General features: G+C 36.9%; 1 protein-coding gene across 4 annotated transcripts in view; it reads left to right on the top strand.

Annotated features, from left to right (window-relative positions):
• The window catches only part of tnpo1 (transportin 1), a 50,256-nt gene that overhangs the window by 26,504 nt on the left and 3,471 nt on the right, over positions 1-20,281 (top strand). For 2 of the 4 annotated variants that reach the window (XM_087253702.1, XM_087253703.1), the window contains exons 8-23: positions 1,151-1,269; positions 1,433-1,493; positions 2,914-3,085; positions 3,189-3,341; positions 4,883-5,108; positions 7,053-7,224; positions 7,511-7,597; positions 9,564-9,671; positions 9,804-9,962; positions 12,073-12,160; positions 12,266-12,364; positions 12,456-12,551; positions 15,870-15,945; positions 17,957-18,056; positions 18,152-18,226; positions 18,324-18,450. In XM_087253702.1, the coding sequence (XP_087109828.1) occupies positions 1,151-1,269; positions 1,433-1,493; positions 2,914-3,085; positions 3,189-3,341; positions 4,883-5,108; positions 7,053-7,224; positions 7,511-7,597; positions 9,564-9,671; positions 9,804-9,962; positions 12,073-12,160; positions 12,266-12,364; positions 12,456-12,551; positions 15,870-15,945; positions 17,957-18,056; positions 18,152-18,226; positions 18,324-18,431 (1,899 nt within the window). In that variant the 3' untranslated portion in view covers positions 18,432-18,450. The remainder of the gene's footprint in view (positions 1-1,150; positions 1,270-1,432; positions 1,494-2,913; positions 3,086-3,188; positions 3,342-4,882; positions 5,109-7,052; positions 7,225-7,510; positions 7,598-9,563; positions 9,672-9,803; positions 9,963-12,072; positions 12,161-12,265; positions 12,365-12,455; positions 12,552-15,869; positions 15,946-17,956; positions 18,057-18,151; positions 18,227-18,323; positions 18,451-20,281) is intronic. The other 2 variants (XR_015491409.1, XR_015491410.1) reach the window with 1 other exon arrangement.

Raw genomic sequence — 20,281 nt, 5'->3', positions numbered from 1 at the left:
AATTTCCAATGAGCACAGTGGCCTCCATCATCCGTAAGTGGAAGATGTTTGGAATCACTAGAACTCTTCCTATAGCTGGCCAGCCATTTAAGCTGAGTGATCTGGGGTGTATGGTCTTAGTCAGGGAGGTGATCAATAACTTGATGGTCACTCTGTCTGAGCTCCAGCATTCTTTTGTGGAGAGAGAAGGACCTTAAAGAAGGACAACCATCTGTGCAGCAATCCACCAATTAGGTTTGTAGGGTAGAGTGGCCAGACTGAAGCCACTCCTCGCCTGGAATTTGCCAAAAGGCATCTGAAGGACTATAATAATAGGACTGTTGAACCCTCAGACTATAATAAACTAAATTCTCTGATCTGATGAGACTAAGATTGAACTCTTTGGAGTGAATGCCAGGCATTACGTTTGGAGAAAACCAGGCACTGCTCATCACCAGGCTAATACCATCCCTACAGTGAAGCATGGTGGTGGCAGCATCATGGGGTGGGGATGTTTTTCAGCAGCAGGAACTGGAAGACTAGTCAGGATAGAGGGAAAGATGAATGCAGCAATGTACAGAGACATCCTGAATGAAAACCTGCTTCGATTACTCCTGACCTTAGACTGGAGCAACAGTTCATCCTCCCGCAGGACAATGACCCAAAGCACACAGCCAAAATATCAATGGAGTGGCTTTACAACAACTCGGTGTCCTCGAATGGCCCAGCCAGAGCCCAGAGCTAAATCCTATTGAACATCTCTAGAGAGATCTGGAAATGACTGTACACCATCACTTTCCATCCAACCTAATAGAACTTGAGAGGCACTGCAAAGAGAAATAGGCAAAACTTCCCAAAGACAGGTGTACCACGCTTGTGGCGTCATATTCAAAAAGACTTGTGGCTGTAATTGCTGCCAAAGCAGCACCAACAAAGTATTGAGGTTTTTAGAAGGCTATCAAAGCGCTTTGTGACTCTTGTTCTTAACATGTTGTATTAAAATAAATATGACTTCTTTCGAATTTTGTATTTAATACCCTCTTTAAATTTAGCAGGACAGGTCTTTGTTTAATTAAGTAAATAATGTAAGCAATTTGAACTAAAATATGCTGTAGGCTTATGTTTTAGTAATAGTTTTCTGTTAGATTCACAACCTCTTTCTATCTGTTAGTACATGTTGCAGAGGACGCAGGATCAGGATGAAAATGTTGCTCTGGAGGCCTGCGAGTTTTGGCTCACACTTGCTGAACAGCCGGTGTGTAAGGAGGTTCTTTGTGGACATCTGCCCAAGTGAGCATGAGCGAACACATTCAGACACACGCACAATCTTTTTAATGAAAACAAAAAGAATCTATTAAGTTGCATGCTATTATAATACAATCCAGCAACCAGACAAGTAGTGGCTTGCTTAAGTTCATTTTCTGAACAAGTAACTTCTTTCTTTCTTTCGCAGATTGACACCAGTTCTTGTAAATGGAATGAAATACTCTGAGATTGACATAATCCTGTTGAAGGTCAGTTTTTCTCTCTCTGGTTCAAAATAATATTTTAGAGTGAATCTCTCCAAACTGAAATGAAAGATAAAACACACATTTGTGGATCAGACTGGACCAAATAAAAGACCTGTGATTTGTGTATGCATGCACATGGTGAGCTGCTGGCATTGCCTGTTACTATTTTAACACAACTCAAAATATAAAATACTTGAAGCGATGCCACTTTCGGTTTTAATTTTAAATCAAAGTAATGTTGGTCTTCACTAGCATTGATTTCCCCTCCCCTACAAGGTGTTATGCTTCTTGATATCAATTGAAATCCACATTGAGAAAAGGCAAAGAAAAGAAATGCTAAACAATAAACACACTGACACTTGTTAAAATCAGTCTTAGCTGCTGCATTGAATTTAACTGGAGAAAACTGGACACTTTCATGACTGCAGGGAAACTGACCATTCAGGTCAGGTTTCTCCATAAATAAGCTTGTACTTTCTCCTTCAGCGATTGACAAGCGTTTACATCCTGTCGTTTATCAATTCACTCGATATTGGAGGGCATTTGCCTTTAGAACTGCCTTAATCCTTTGTGGCATAGATTCAACAAGGCACAGGAAAAATTCCTCAGAGATTATGGTCCATATTGCCATGATAGCATCACGCAGTTCCTGCAGATTTGTCGGCTGCACATCCATGATGCGAATCTTCCATTCCATCACATCTCAAATGTGCTCTATTGGATCGGGATCTGGTGACTGTGGAGAACATTTGAACACAGTGAAATCTTTGTCAGGTTCAAGAAACCAGCCTGAGTTGATTCACACTTTATGACATCGTGCGCGTCCTGTTGGAAGTGCAGTGGCGCAGTAGGCAGGGCTGTCGCCTCACAGCAAGAAGGTTGCTGGTTCAAGCCTCAGCTGGGTCAGTTGGCATTTCTGTGTGGAGTTTGCATGTTCTCCCTGCGTTCGCGTGGCTTTCCTCTGGATGCTCCGGTTTCCCCCACAGTCTAAAGACATGCAGTAAAGGTGAATTGGGAGAGCTAAATTGTCCGTAGTGTATGTGTGTGAATGAGTGTGTATGGAAGTTTCCCAGAGATGGGTTGCAGCTGGGGCATCCACTGGTATCCACTGTGTAAATGTGCTGGATAAGTTGGCGGTTCATTCCGCTGTGGTGACCCCAGTTTAATAAAGGAACTAAGCCGATAATAAAATGAATGAATGATTTTCTTTGAGACATAATTTACATTTATGGCATCCAGGTTGTGTGTTCTCTTTAAGAGTTATAAAACTATAAATGCATAATACCTGACATTGAGAAAACATTAAGTCATTGATTTAAACTCAAAATAAGCTGGCAGAAAATAACAAATAAAAAGGTGCAAATGTTGTGTTGTGCATCCAGTTGTGTTCTTGTCAAAGTAATAATAAAGTACTTGCCCTTAGGGGGATGTTGAGGAAGATGAAGCAATTCCAGACAACGAGCAGGACATTCGGCCAAGATTTCATCGCTCGCGCACTGTTGCCCAACAACACGAGGGTGGAGACTCCATTGAGGAAGATGACGATGATGAAGATGATTTGGATGATGATGAAACCATCTCAGACTGGAACTTGAGTGAGAAACTAAGCAGTTTAGAAACGATGCTTTGAATTCTTTGAAATTGGCAATTATAAAGGCAATTTCTTTGTGTCTACTTGATTTTTTCTGATGTGTGTAGGGAAATGTTCAGCAGCTGCTCTGGATGTCCTGGCCAATGTTTTCAGAGATGATTTGCTGCTGCATATTCTTCCTCTGCTAAAAGAGCTGCTGTTCCACCCAGAGTGGCTTATTAAAGAGTCCGGCATACTTGTATTGGGAGCCATTGCTGAAGGTATTCAAAAATTGTCCACAAACTCGTGATTTAGGATGTCAAAGCTGATTTTTCAGCATCATTACTCCTGTCTTCAGCATCACACGATCCTTCAGAAATCATATTTTAGATTGGTGCCTAAGAAAGAATTTGGTAATACTTTTTTTTTTTAAGGTGTCCTTGTCACACATGTTCTATGTACTTACTTTAGTAATAGTATTTAAGTGTGCATAATTGCATGCAATTAACACTAGGCCTAACCTCTATTCTAAGCCTAACTATTTAATAAGTACAGTGGTCCCTCGTTTATTGCAGGATTTATGTTCTAAAAATAGCCAGCGATAGGTAAAATCCGCAAAGTAGACAGATTTATTTTTTACAATTATTATAGATGTTTTAAGGCTGAAAACCCCTCTCACACATTTCTCAGACAGACATAAACATTTTCACACTTTTCTCTTTTGTTTAAAACTCTCAAAGTCCAAACTTTCGTAGAAAAATATGTCAAGTATTATACAATTAAACCAAAGATTCATTGCTGTCAGCAAAAGGATCATAAATATTGCGTAGAATATTGGCATGCAGAGTAATGTTTTCCTTCAGTCACTGATCCACAAAGCTAAAGCAGACTTCATCCTTAAGGGGGTCACAGCAGATGCGCCGTGCACATGACAGTTGGGAGTAAACACGGACGCGCACATTCGCATGTTATTTAAAATGAGATTATTCAGATCCTGCTTTGTGGTGCGGCAGAAATATGAACAGTGTGCCAAGTCGTAGCTGGGCATCGCAGGCAGCCGCCGACTTGCGGCGCTGGTGTGCGCACCCTGAAACCTATGTTTGCATGGCACTGTGTGGCGTGGTGCATTTGGTGTGTCAAGCTCTTTACGATGGTCAAGCTGCGAACAGATACAACCCTTTTTGCATCCTTGTTGAAACTCGCTGTGCTAGCGATCAAAGATTTATGTAAATTTGGCGAGCTGAATGCATTCTGTACTGTACGAGACATGGAGGGGATTAAATGACAATGGTCTACAGCCAATCAGGACACAGAACACAATGCGCTGTAAAAAAAAAAAAAAAGCATGTCAAATTGCACTGAAAAAGAAAACTGCGAGACCGCGAAATATACTATGTATAACTGAACTATGAATGAACTATGTATAAATGTACTTTGTATAACTGTATACATAGTTATTTACGATTACTCAGTTGCTGAATTAATACTTGGTAATAAGAACACCTTTTAGATAAAGTGTAACAAACATTTCTTATCAATGTTGAAACTGTAGTGTTTTAATTTGTTTTAAACAATATCATTTGATTATTACAAAGATAATTAGCATCTTAACTCTCACTATTAAGCAGTTAAATGAGTGCTAATGTTTTACCAAATGCAACTGCATCTCACAAATACTTGATTTTAAGATTATGTAGCATGTATTACTAATAAGTAGCTATTAGTCATTTACTCTACTTCTTAAAAGAATTGTAATTACAAGCAGCTTTAAAACAGAACAATTTTTATTGCAAAGTTTTTAGTTTTTTCTTGTCTGCTTCAGGCTGTATGCAGGGAATGATCCCCTACTTGCCAGAGTTGATTCCTCATCTGGTTCTGTGTCTGTCTGATAAGAAAGCACTGGTTCGATCCATCACTTGCTGGACTCTGAGCCGCTACGCACACTGGGTTGTCAGTCAGCCTCCCGACACCTACCTCAAACCACTCATGACTGAACTTCTCAAACGGATACTCGACAGCAACAAGCGCGTCCAAGAGGCCGCCTGCAGGTGAGCATCTGCTGCATTGCTATGCCACTAGATCTGAGACGTCAAACTTTAGGCCCATCTGCCAAATCATTTTTTATGATTGTGAGAGCATATGAATCACACCAACTGTGAGTATTTATTCATGTGAGAAGAAATTATATGAGAAGTCAATGCAAACTAGGTGGCGCTGATTTCTTCAAAATCACAGAATTAGTTTCAGTCGTGTCTTTTGCTCAAATTCAAGGGACTTAACTCTGGTGGAAAATGTGTGTGAAGTGAAAGCGTCCTGTGAGTAATGCAGTGCTTCACATTTGGTGCTGCTTAATATGGCATGTTGACTATGAACTACATCTACATGACATTTTGACGTGCTATTTTCCAAGCCTGGAAAAGTTTTGGAAAAAACAAATAAACCCACAGATGTTTGGAAAAGTCATGAAAATTTGTTTAACAAATATCTATATTTGAATATTTTTTAAATAATAAATTTAATTTATTCTACAAGACATTTTCTATCATTTTTTTTTCAGTTGTTTTGTGAAGTTTCACAAACTGATTTTGAGAGGAGGTTGTGATATGATTGACTACAGCTGATCCTTATTGCTGATCATTAGCTAGCCTATCAGATAATTCCAAAAATACTCTAAATATTCTGCCTAAATTTTATTCCCAATCTTCATTTTGGAAAACTCCCCCTCTCCTTCCCTTCTCCCTTCTCCTCAATTCTATGATTTGGTGACACGGCAGCTCAGTGGCTGGCGCTGCTGCCTCGCAGCGGGTGGGCCAATGGTTCTAGTTCTAATTGAGCCAGTTGATTCTCTCTGTGCAGAGGTTGCATGTTATCCCCTTTTTTTGCATGGGTTTTCCCCGGGTACTCCGGTTCTCTCCCCAGACAGCTTGCCAAACCTGCTATCATAGTCGAGCATTATATAAGTTTGAACTCTTGAACTTCATTATTATTCTACTATTTGGTGTATAAATTATGCTTAAGGGTGGAGTTAGTTGTCACAGCGTCTGTTCTTGGCCAATCACATACTCTCAAAGTGTAAATCTTATTTAAGTAAATGTTATTTTGCATTTATTGCAAGTACATAGAATGTTATGTATTTTATTATATGCCATTATAAAAATGCATTTTCTATACATAGACATTACATCAAACATTGAGTCAGGAATATGTGCCTTAGAGTCGTGTAAAAGGCATAGAACTTGTGTATTAGAAAAAATGTGTATAAACACTGTCTATAATGTATATTTCTTTTTAGAAAATGATTTGTTTTGAAGTAGTTTCATAGTTCTGCTTCTCTCAAATATAACAAAAAGTTTTGAGCAGCATTTTATTTGAAAGCCAAAAACTTTTGGAGAAAAGTAATGACTTGTGTCGGATGATATTTCGTTATTTAGAATTATAAGGTTCTATCTCACATTTTTGTCAAAATTGAGTTATTGACATTTTCTTATTGCATGAGAACTTGTTTACATTATGGGATGTTTTTTAATAAGTTGTTTACATTTTAAGATTTTTTAATTTTGTAAACAAATGTTATACACATTCTGTTTGCTAAATGGAATACAAAAACTTTGAAGCCCAATATCTCAAAATCTTTCAGAACGCTGATAGAACCTTATAATTCCAAGGTAACGTTATTTACTTTGATGGTGTAATGTGTATTTCTTTAGGGTACCTGATAAAAGATTTATGTTAAAACAACCTAAATAAGTAATATTTTGCATGTATCCAAATATATATTTATTTATTTGTCACTTCAATGTTCCAATGGAATAAAGAAACAATTATTTAACAGTATGTTAAGAAGTAGTAACATTTCTAACTAGGTGTTTCAGGTAAAGTGGCCATGAGTAAAAATGAGTATGAAACCCCTGTGCTAGATTGTGATTTTATTATCTGAGATTATCTTTTTAAACTTTCTTTTAACTCTTTCAAACGCTCTTGTCTTCCCACAGTGCCTTTGCTACTCTTGAAGAGGAGGCTTGCACTGAGCTGGTGCCGTACCTCGCTTATATTTTGGACACGTTGGTCTTTGCTTTCAGTAAATATCAGCACAAAAACCTGCTCATCCTCTATGACGCCATCGGCACTCTGGCTGACTCTGTGGGCCATCATCTCAACAAACCAGTAATTACACAAATACAAATGCACACAAACACTTTGCATACCTGGAGCACATATTTCATAAACTGGTCACACGCATGCACAGATATCTGGTAAAATAATACATTTTAATTTCTCCTGTTCGTAATTGGGTAAATTATTTAGAATATAAATATAAAAAGCAGCCACATTCAACATTTATTTAGATTTTTTTTCTTGATGTTTTTGCAATAACTGATTGTATATTTTTATAATACAGACATGAATTAAGACTGCATGCATGTTCACATGTGCTGTGCTCTGTGTGCAGGAATATATTCAGATGCTGATGCCTCCATTGATACAAAAATGGAACCAACTGAAAGATGAAGATAAAGATCTGTTTCCCTTGCTAGAGGTATTGATCTACAATTTCAATTTCTTTTCAATTTTGATACAAAAATTACTGTTTAAAATGTCCAGTTTAACTCAGGCTGCACAATATTGGAAATTTGTCTGCAATATAGACCTTTTTCTTGGCTGCTGCATTGAGGGCACCATAGCGACCAGCGTCTTCCGGTAGAATGGTTAGAGCTTTCTTTTACAGCGTTTACAATAGATAATTTGCGCTCCAAAAATGTGGTTCAGTGGCGTTTTTAATGGATTACGGAGTGTTTTTGTGACACAAAACTTAGAGGTGTATGTTAGAGCCGTTATAGTCTGTCAGATGTGGTTCAAGCACGAGAAAAAAATGTTCTCCTAGTTCACGTGTCTGCCATCAGAAATACCGTGTGTGTGTGTGTTTTCCCGGCCTGTCAGCTGTTAGCTCAGCGGCTCTTCAACACACACACAGGTATGTAAGCTATGCAATTTACAAAAATGACCAATAAAACTCGGTTATTGATACTCTGCAGGCTGATATGCTGTTCATTCTAATCGTGAGCCGTTTATGTTTCATTTAGTGTGTTTTTACTACTGTTTGTGTTTTTCTGTCATTTCAAAATGACACTAGTCTATATTTTCACTTTGTCACAGTTATTAAATCAATATGTTAGTGGGACAGTTCAGGCTACGTGTGTCAAACATTTTGGTGAACTACATTTGTTTGGGTTGGTTATATATTTGAAAGAAAGAAAAAAATGTTGACTTTAGCTATGAGAGGCTTTATTTAAACAGCAGAAGACACCGTCTGACAATGAGGGGAAAATGCCTCACAGCAGCTGTTTTCCATCCCATTAGATCCCATTTTTTTAAATATCAGTTCAGGAGATGGTGCTGATCGACAACAGTATTAGTTCAAAGATGATAAAAGCAGGTAAAATAAATTTAAACTATCGTTTCAAAGCTATCCGAATGTGACTGTTTATACGCATCAGCTGCCGACCGGAAGTTCTTAGCATTCTCCTTGCGCATACACGCAAAGCATAATGGGTAATTCTGTGTTCCAAGAAAAAGGTCTATATATTGTGATATGAATACAATTTCACCAGATCACTTAAATAGCTCTGTTTGGTAACAATTTATTGAATAATCAAATGTAAAATACCACTGTATAGTCTGCATTGTATAAATAATTCAACCAAATATTTTTTATTAACGTTTTAAATGGTACAATTGCTTGTACTTGAATGCTTTAAACTCTCTTTATATGCGCATACAGTCAAGGGCCTTAAAAACATATGCAAATGATAAAAGTTTGCTCCATTATGATTAAAATCTCCAATGACTCCATGTTCTGAACTGCGGTCCCCGGTCAAATTTAATCCCAATTCTGAGATCCTGTGATGTAACCGTTGTGGATGCACACTTTGTGATATCAATGCTAAAATGATTTATTGTGCAGCCCTTAATTTAAGTGTTTAGTTAAATATACTAAATATACTAAATATAAATATTAAATATACTTAAAATATTTTTAAGAAGCCTCATATGTTTACTATTTTTGCATTAATTAATCAAAGATACAGTACAATATCATATTTCTTTCTTTCTTTCTTTCTTTCTCATTTTAATACATTCTTAAATTTTATTTATTCCTGTACTGTAAAGCTGTATTGTCATTACTCAATGTCTTCAGAGTGACATTATCCTTCAGAAATCATTTTGATATGCTGATTTGGTGCTCTATTATCTGGTTTTCTATTATCTTTTTATCAATTTCATTAATTTCTGCTGAATAAGATTAAGTTCTTTATGAAATTGTAAAAAAATCTTACTTTACATTTTAAATGTCAGTGTATGTGTGCACGAATGAGAAGTTTAAAAAACAAATTGTCAGAAGTCACCGGAAATATTTGTATTGTTTATAATTCTGCATGTCAGCGTTTTTCCTTGATGGTTATGATTCAGAAGAAGAAATGATTGATCTTGCTTTCCTTTTTCAGTGTCTCTCATCTGTGGCCACTGCTCTTCAGAGTGGCTTTCTGCCATACTGTGAACCCGTATATCAACGCTGTGTCAACTTGGTGCAGAAAACACTCGCCCAGGCTGTGGTGAGAGACCACACACACACACCCACACACCCTCACATCATCTTTCTGTAACGCTAAAGAAAAATATACTGATGAGTTGTTCTGTCCAACAAAATGGAGATAACATGTTTTTTCTCTCTCTGTCTCATGCAGCTCCACCAGAATCAGCCCGAGTATTATGAAGCTCCTGATAAAGATTTCATGATTGTGGCTCTGGATCTGCTCAGTGGTTTAGCAGAGGGTCTCGGCGGGAACATTGAACAGCTGGTTGCACGAAGCAACATTCTCACACTTATGTACCAGTGCATGCAGGTAACTCTATAACATAGCAAGTATTTGCAGCACAGAGGAATGATATTTAGGGCCCATTTACATAAATACATTTTAGTTTTAAAACGCTTAAGTTTTGCTTCAGTTATGCCTAACATCCACACTACCCTGGTGTTTCGTGTTCTGAAAATGGAGCGTTATGGAAACGCTAAAGAGTTTGTTTTGGTTTGGTAAAAAGCTGCTGCTCCGTATCAGTGTGGATCAAGGAAAAATGAGACTAAAAACAGATCTAATTGGGGCTTTTTCCTCAGTATTAAGTGCACAAATTTCAGTCTTGCACCCTTTCCTCAAGGATATGGAAAGCAAACTCACCCTGGCTACATTGTTTCACTACTTTAACAATAAACCTAAAACATGATATAAGGAGCTGCCTATTTTCATTTCGATATGAACTTAACAGACACCCAAAAATGTTGAGGCATTGTACATATTTATATTACCGTCATCTACACTGTATGCGTATTCATAACAAAATGAAGCCTATAACATTACTCTTAATTTCCATTCATTGAAAAATACAAAACATACCTTCTCTTTTGCTGAATATCACATTTAATAATCAATAATGGCCATTATAAAAGTATAACATACAATACGTTTGTAAATTTTTTGCAAGCAATCAGTCAGATGTGCAGAATCAGTGTATGTGGTTACATAAATTATTATATTAACTTATATTTGCGCTCAACCAAAACACCTGAGATCAAGTAATTGATTCAAAAGACCAAAAAGTCGTTAAATAGAGACAAGATGAATTAAATATCACATTTAAGAACTATAGTGCGATGAAATCCAGCAGAAGATCCTTGATGAACTGTCGTACCTGTGCTGCTCTCACCTGCTGCTCAAAGCACCCGCTGACTACATGGAGCTCAGACGTGCGCATACGCTGCAGAGCATGCCGGATATGTGTGTAGTCACGTGATGTGCGTTTTCAGCGGTGTAGTGTGGATTGAGATCTTTTCAGAAACACTAGGTGAATAGCAAGTGTGGACGTGGATCGTTTTCATTCTACAACACAGTTAAAACAAAAATGTATTAAGTGTAAATTGGGCCTTAACCTAATGGCATTTTCAAGTTCTTATAATTATTTTAGGCATGTTTGATTAATTTGATTTGTTTGACTCTAAAATCAGTTCCTCCCCCACCTCACAGTTCTGTTTATGTACACCATTGTTCAGATTTTTATGTTTTTGAAAGACATCTTTTATATTCACAAAGGCTACATTTTTTTTAATAAAAATGCTTTAAAAGCAGCAGTATTAGGACAAAAATCTATACAATTTTAAAGAAATGCTTTCTGAAATTACATTTCTTTGATTGGAAGTCTGAATTACTCCAGCCTCCAGGCTTCAGTGTGACATACTCTTTCCTAAATCATTAAAATATGCTAATTTACTGGTTGAGATTAATTATCTATGTTTTAAAGTGCTTACTTTGTGGAAAACTTAAACTTTTTATAGGATTTTTTAATGAACAACAAACAGCATTTATTTAGTTTTTGTAAAATTCTCTGCATTTTATATACTTTTAAATTGATCAAATTTTTGACTAAAAAAGTCGTGCTTAGCACAGACAATAGACTGATAGTGTAGTTTTTTGTCTGAGCTGTGATAGGTTTGTATCTATGTGCTTTCTGCAGCTGTTTGTCACTGTATCCAGTTAACGACAGAGAAGATGACAACAGTTTCTCTGTATAGTGCATTTGTCTCTCCAGAATTACCAACAAATGATGCATTACAAGAGATGCAAGAAGTGAGAATAGCAAAGACAGGTTATTTTTGGACAGTATTGAACGCGAATGAAGAAAACAAGCTCATGAAAACAGCTTTAGCCTTCTTATGTTACACGAATGGGGCGCCACGGTGGCTCAGTGGTTAGCACAGTTGCCTCACAGCAAGAAGGTCACTGGTTCGAGTCCCAGCTGGGTCAGTTGGCATTTCTGTGTGGAGTTTGCTTGTTCTCCCTGTGTTTGTATGAGTTTCAAGCAGTTTATTCCACTGTGGTGACCCCTGATGAATAAAGGGATGAAGCCGGAGAAAAATGAATGTTACAAAAAAAAGATGTTTTTTCATTTGCTGTATTTTCTCAGGATAAAATGCCAGAGGTTCGGCAGAGTTCTTTCGCTCTGTTGGGAGATTTAACCAAAGCCAGTTTCCAGCATGTCAAACCTTGCATCGGTATGCTTTTACACATCCCCTGACACTCCGTTTGAACCTTCTCTGTTTACCTTCAGGCTCTTCAAATTTTCATTATGTCTGTTCGCTTTAATCTCTCCCCTCTAGCAAACTTCATGCCTATCTTGGGCACAAACCTAAACCCAGAATTAATATCAGTCTGCAACAACGCAACATGGGCCATTGGAGAAATCTCCATTCAAATGGGTAAACGTTTCATCATCATTTTCAGCTATTCGGTTCACTGATTTCATCACACCTTCTTTAAAACACACGCTGTATATCTCTCTGTGTTTAGGTTCTGAGATGCAGCCGTACGTCCCGTTGGTTTTACAGCAGCTTGTGGAGATTATAAACAGACCCAACACACCCAAGACTCTGCTGGAGAACACAGGTACCATCTGAGGGGGTGCTAGAGCAGACTGACCCCCTCACAAGAGGTTTCTGTACCCTCTCTGTCCTAATCTCCCCTTCCCCCAGTTCCCATTCTGCAGTGCTTATTAATCTCCATACAAACTCCAGGAAGTGGACCTTACAAGGTTTGGTGAATATCTTCAATATGCACAGTATTCTGTGTAGCTAATATAAACAGGAGCAATTTAAAGTCTTAAAGTCTGTTTCCTCATCGTATTTTCGCCTCTGATGAATATAACAGACCTTGTAACAGTCCATCTGTGGTATTGACTGAAGTGGATTAATAAAACAGTGAGTTCCATGTCAGAGAGTAGAGTTAATATGATCATAATGGAGCTGCAAGCATCAGTGAGATTTTACAAACAAGGATGAATGTAAAACCAGCGATTGGATTGAATTGTTTTGTTTTTCTTCACGAAGAGCTTAATTTTAAATAGTCTTTTATTTCCCATTTAATTAAAACGTCTAAACTCAGATCTAAATCTATTCTGTGGTGTTTAGATGAATGTATAGCACCTGTACCTCTCAAATGATTTCCCAGTTACACTCCACTCTGATTGGACAGCTCAAATTAAAGCCACAAAAGCCGGCCACCCTTTTAAAATGAATGGGTGAAGTGTAACGTTTCTAACATACTCCTACAGAAACAAGGGTACTTGTAGATGTGTTCCTGTTTGTCGATTTATTTCTGTTGTTTTAGTTACTTTTCTTTTTCAATGTGAATGCATATCTGCCAATAGATGTTGAATGTTGTTTAGTTAAGGACGGCTAACGTTTGATGCAGGATTGCTGATGTCTTGATTGGTCGTGTTGCAAATACTGTTCGTTTCAAAATGGAAAGCAAGCACATGGCATAGATAAATAGCACCCTAATATTCAAAAGTTTGGAATCGGTTAGGGATGCGTTTCCTAAACAACGACATAACTCACAGCTGAACTATCATAGCAAGATGCATCATTTGGTAAAAGAACTATGTAGTGTCTAGTGTTTCCCAAAACCGTAGTTTCTCTGTCACAGATCCATCGTTTGAACCACGTTAGTTGTAACGTAAAACATCCATGATGCTCTAAACGGGATGGAGTAACAAATTCTTTTAAAATTCAAAACCCCATACATTTTTTCTGCAAATATATTGTTTTTCACGCACACACATTAAAAAAAATCTAATATTAGTTTTGGTAAAAACGTGCACTTGTTTTTCATATTAATTAATATATATGTAAACGGCACAAATAGGGCCTATGTTTCCTTTACATATATTATTAAGAATTTTCAAATAAAATTACTAAGCTAACACATTCTAATCACATATATAAATCATATAAATCGTTAATGGTTGTCGGACTAATTTACAGTATTCTATTTAAGAAATGAAAAAAATCCTACCTAATGATAATAAGAAAAATTATAAAAATTATTATCATTATTAAGTAGAATGTCGTTTATTCATTTTTTTATTTATTGTAAAAATCGACTTTTATAATTACACATTCAAACCACTGCAGAAATCTTCTGACCAACAGGCCCATGTCATATACAGATACATTTCCGAATAAATAACCTACTTTAAATTAAAACCATTAACATATGCCATATATTTTTGTTTACAAAAGATTTGGAGACGTAATGTAAATTCCGCTTTTAAATAATAGGTCACCTATAACTTTCGTTATGAGCCATGGCTGCGTTCAAAATGGCATAGATGATTTCAAAGTGCACCATGAAGGCAACACAATTGTCAATATAAAAATTGGTAAAACTGAACTGTAAAAATACTTTTAAAGCAAATTACACTTAGGAGAGATGACTTTAATGTTTTTTCTTTTTTTTAATCATTCCGAGTTTAAATGTTGGAACGTTCTAAATAAATAGGGCATAAGGGGGAGAACTGGGAATAGAACACAGCCAGGAACTATGCTTCTAACTAGCTCTAGAGTTGTAGTTAGTAGCGCACAAGTTTGCTATGCAGTTTGCGAATGTTCATTGGAACGACGGATTTGGGAAACACCAAATCAACAAACTATGTTTGTAACGAGCGAACCTTAGTTAACTAAAGATGGTTTTTGAAAACGCACCCCAGATCGATGTTAAATTTATCAAACATGACATCAAAGGCTTTTACATTGTCACAAAAAATACTAAATATGCTTAAATGCAGTTCTATTAAACTGTCTAAACTGAGAGTCCTGCAAAACAAATAACAAAAATCACTGGTTCATACTTTTCAGCATTGATCATAACCGTAAATGTTTCTTGAATTATTTCTATATTCAAGTAACACTGAAGTAATGATGCTGAAAATGCAGCTTTGTCGTCACACTGATATTATTAACAATAACTGTAGAATATCACAATTGTTAAGAAAAGTAACAAAAATAAAGGTAGCCTTTGCGGCCTTAAGAAAGTACTACTTTGAAAAATCTACCCCAAACTTTTGACAATAGTCTATCTCTTCTTTACAGTGCAAGTTTGATTTCAGTAATGTTCAGATGTTGCGTTTCTCCAATTTTTAAAAATCTATTTATCAATTAATCGACATAATAATGGTGAACAGTGCCTAACTGTGTTTCAGATTCTTTGAATCAGCCCATCCTGCACTGAACTGCGTTCTCTAATGAGCCAATCATCTGCTTTCTGCATGTCTCATTGGACTGTTCATAAATGCCTGTCTTTAATGAGAATGTTGCATAGTTTTGTGTCTCTTAAACTTAGGTCTCCCTCCTCTGTGCCTCTTAAGATCCTGGTGGAATCTAGTCCTCTCCATGTAGTTCGCTTGGCGTAATATGCATTTCTTAAGAAACAAAAGAGACAGAAAGAAAGACAAGACTTTTCTGTTCTACTGAAGAAGTTTTTTGTGAGTTTAAGGGAGAAAATCTTAGAAAACAAGATTGTTTTCTGTAGACTTTAAAGCTATGTATCTTCAAATTTGGGATTTGGGATGGAAAAAAAAACATGTAATCGTGATGGTCAGGAAAAGGAATTGAGCAGACCTTTTAAACGCAATGTTTCTCAGCAACTCTGAGCCAATAAGAAACCGTGTTTTCTAAAACTCCTCCCTTAAACGAGATCTATGTTTTTTAGTGTCATATTTTACATTTGATCCTGTAGTCTGGGGCTGTGAAGAGCACTAGTGAAATCTTGTGTTTATTCTCATACACAGATTCTGTTGAGTTCTGTTTCTGAGTTGTCTGTTTGTTTGTTTGTTTGTTTGTTTCTTTTTGTTTTCTCCTCCCCCCCTCATTCGCTCATGTCTTGGTTGGCGTTTGGTGCTGTATAACCGTGATTGCGTTACCTTAGCAATAACAATTGGTCGTCTTGGTTACGTTTGTCCTCAAGAGGTGGCACCCATGCTACAGCAGTTTATAAGACCCTGGTGTGTATTATTCAATCTTTTATTTCATTCATTTCCTCTTTCTGTCTATCTTCTTTCTTTTCTCCCTGTGATTCTCTCTCTCTCTTCCTCGCTCAGTCTCTCTCCAAGCCTTTTCCCAGTGTTTTCGAAAAGGCTCCTGCTTTTCTTCACAGTCTAGAAATGTACATAAAATGTCAGCTGTCTAATATTTATAGCATCTTGCAAAATAAATCCATGCAAGAAGACACAGTAGGAGGCCTGTTCAAGACATTTGAGAGAAGGCATCCCTCTATTTTTCTCTCTTTCTTTCTACCTATCTCTCTGTTCTGTATGATTCAGTCTAAATCATTGCCAACCATGTGACTAACCCTGTCCCTCTAGGTCTTGTCGTTTAATTTGCCTCAGTAGCACCTTCATGTATTCTCAATTGATTTATTTCAGTTTTCACTTCTGTTTTCGTCTTTTATTGTCGCTATCTAACTACTAATTGAGTGCATGGGGTAAAATCAAATGCTTGCTGGTTCTAGGAAACAAAAGCACTAGATAAATAGATAAAAAAAGAAGACAAATGGAAATGCTTCTTTGAAAAGCATTGTTTTCCTCCTCCCCATTTAATGTGGAGTCTTTGTAGATGCATGATTGTATCCCAGAAAGCCTGCCCCAAAATTTGCACTACTTAAACTGGCAGCTGACAGAATACACGGTGCTATATAGACATTGAATATGTTGTGAATTGTAAAGTAGGTTGTTTTTACCATTAAAAATGGCTAAAGATCTTCATAAACATTCATAATTACTAAAGAAGGTAGATTCATTTGATTAAAATCCAATAAAATTAACAATAACGATTATTAGGAAATATTGCAACAAACTGAACTTCTCAGAGAAAACCCAAAACTACTATTCAGGCCCTGTTTACACCTGTTATGTAGATTTGTTTGGATTGTTCAAATCACAAGCAGACGAAGGAATTGCATTCCTGTTTTGACTTTGGGCTTTTTGTCCACTTTCAGCCACTTTCCAGATTTCTTTGAGGTCTCTGGTCTAATATTATGGAATGAAGTAACAGAATTTACATGCAAGCATGACAATAGTGAACAGAAAAAACATTTCAAAGAACAAAAGCTTTAACATCCTAGGGCTTGAGTGTCCACATATGTGGACAGCACATTAAAGCTCTTAAGTGGCTATTTAAAATGTTTTATATTTTGTTACAGACATACAGTTTCATCCTGCAATTGTTTTCCAGCATATAAACTGTCCAAAATGGGAAAAAAATTGTTTTTACTCTCTGATAATCAAAGCAAGTTTAAAAAAATGTATATGCTATATATGCATTAAAAACAGTCACATATATATGGACATCTAAAAGTACATCATGTCAAAAGATGATACTTAGATTTTATTCTAAATAGGTACCAATAAGCCCAAATAGTAAAGAGAAAATGCATGTAAAAAAAAAAAAAAAAACCTTGGGCCTTAAGAGGTTAAATTCTGCTCTGAGATCTGCAAAAACAGTGTTAGAATCACTGATGGTAATGACATATTTTACATGACTTTTTTCACCTTAAAACCTAATTTATCATTTTAGATGGCAAAAATTAAAATCATATTTGGCTAGCGGGTTTTAACAACTCATCCTATAATGTGTAGCATCAATCACATGGGCATTTCCTGTATGTTATGAAAGCAATCGTATTGAATGCATTCTTGACTACCTCTGGTATTGGTTAAAAGTGGACAAGCACAAAACATTTGAAACTCAGTTTACACCTGTGTTTATCATTGTCTGCTTCTGATTGTATTGAAAAAAACAAGTTCTAGGTGTAAACGGGGCCTCCGTTTCAACAAGAGTTGAAAATTAAGAAGGCAATTTTGGTCTCAATTGACCAATCTCTGTGATTGAAAACATTTAGTCGTCCCAAGGTGCTCTGAGGTGGTAGTCATGATATCCTGTTGATGATGTTTTAGCCCACATGCTAATTAACCACACAGGCTTGTTATTTGAAAACTGGTTCTTGCCCTTATGTAGGTGCACCTCTCTTCGCAATATAAGAGACAATGAAGAAAAAGACTCTGCGTTCAGAGGAATCTGCACCATGATCACGGTCAACCCTGGTGGTGTGGTGCAGGTATGACACAATTTTCTTCCTGATGTCTGCCTGAGTGATCTGACGATGATGACCAAAATGATCACTTTGTTTTCTTTACCATCCTTCCTCTTCAGGACTTTATATTTTTCTGTGATGCTGTAGCATCCTGGATGAACCCAAAAGACGATCTTCGAGAAATGTTCTATAAGGTAGAGCACTGTGTAAATGATGAGTCTGTGAGTTGGGAAAAACCTTCAAGGCTATTGTGTATATATGCTTCATACTTAAGTGTGTGTTCCCTGTTAGATCTTGCATGGTTTTAAGAACCAGGTTGGAGATGAGAATTGGAGACGCTTTTCTGACCAGTTTCCCCCTCCACTGAAAGAGAGACTTGCAGCTTTCTACGGGGTGTAGATGTTGCCTGATTGAAGAGGTAGGACTTTTTTTGGGCTAGCCAACATATTAGGGGATTGTGGTGGTAAAATTTCTTTGGTACAACTGCTTTTCTCGAATGACCCCCCCCCCCTTTCCATTCCAGTCACCTGATACCTAATTTCATCTTCAGAACACAAATTAGAAGATTTTATTAATTCATGATTTACCTCATTACCAACTGCAACTGTCCAGAGATGTTTAAAGTCTAGAAAAGGAACCAAAAACACTGTCAAAGCATTCCATGTGACTAGTGGTTTACAACTGTACATCATATCATGTCCCAAGAACACTTTTGAGGGCCAAAACAACCGTAAAAACTTATTTCCATGAGAGTCAGCAGAGCAACTTGCAATCGTTGTACTGCTCGTATTAAATATGCACTTTAACCTGATGTGTGAAACAACAGCAAAATTGTTATGACAATTTTTTTTTTTTCGTTCACACAAGTGTCCATGGAGCTTCGTTTGTTTACAGTTGAACCACTGAAATTGCATGGAATGTTTTGATGGTGTTTTTGGTTCCTTTTCTGAACATCTTTGGACAGTTTCTGTCCGTGGAGGATGAGTGAGCTCTCAGATTTCACCTAAAATATCTTAATTGGTTTTCCAAATATGAATGACGGTCTCGGGAATGGAATGACACTAAGGTGAGTAATTAACAACAGAATTTTCATTTTTGGGTGAATTAACGCTTTCATTTTTGGGGAGACTTTAATGCATTTTTTTCAAGGTTCTTTGTTGAAAATAATGGTCACATAAACAACTATTGACTAATTTATATGGAAAGGGGTTTTGCCTGTCATATCAAAGAGACATGAGAGACATTCCTGAATAATGGTGAAGGGAGCTATTGAGTGAACTCAGAGTCTCTTGCAAAAAAGTGGTTATTTGATAATTAATTTTAGTCATAGATCTAAATAGCCTACAGTCTCAAATAAACTTTATAATCTAAATTTCATGAAATCATCTCATCTGTTGACATGAACGCAGTGAATTGTAAACCGTAAGAGGTTGACTGTGGCTTAAAAAAAACTGCTTTGTGGCATGTCACACTCCTTATCAGCAATTTCTTTAGCAATCTCTTTGTCTAAAGGTTATTGCACACTGAATCAGAAATTTTTGTCAGTAATTTTCACACGTTACAAAATAAATTTGACCTCACATTGTGTCAATCGCATTGACACACTGCCTCCGAAACTATTATCTGATATGGTTTTTTTTTCATTTTTCACATCTGAAAAGGGGTTTTGACAATTCAATTCCAATCGAAAGGCTAAATCCAAAATCGTCTCAGAGAAAGTAATCCACTTGGTCTTACAATACAACACAATGTAATGTAATGTGTATTTACACTCACCGGCCACTTTATTTGGTACACCTTACTAATTAACTAAAACTTGCTAACCTTTAGCACTGCCTTAATCCTTTGTGACAAATTCAACAAGGTATTGGACATTTTAGTCCATATTGACTTGATAGCATCACACAGTTGCTGCAGATTTGTTGGCTGCACATTCATGATGTGAATCTCCTATTCCACCACATCCCAAAGGTGCTGTTTTGGATTGAGATCTGGTGACTGTGGAGGCCATTTGAGTACAGTGAACTCATTGCCACATTCGCTTTTTGACATTTATGACATTTCTCCACACCCCCACCAGTGTGCAGCATTCATTTGGATGATGCGATGGCAGCCACAGGACAACCGTTATTGGTGGAGTGGGAAGACAGTGAGAGAGCCAGTTCGGTTGATGGGGATGATTGGGAGGTCATGATGGGTATGGGTCGATGGAGGGCATTTGGCCAGGACACTGGGGTTACACCCCTACT

This window comes from Danio rerio, chromosome 5 (genome assembly GCF_052040795.2).
Source record: "Danio rerio strain M-AB ecotype USA chromosome 5, GRCz13ab, whole genome shotgun sequence".
Lineage (NCBI taxonomy): Eukaryota > Metazoa > Chordata > Actinopteri > Cypriniformes > Danionidae > Danio > Danio rerio.
This window is presented reverse-complemented; position numbering and strand designations above follow the sequence as displayed.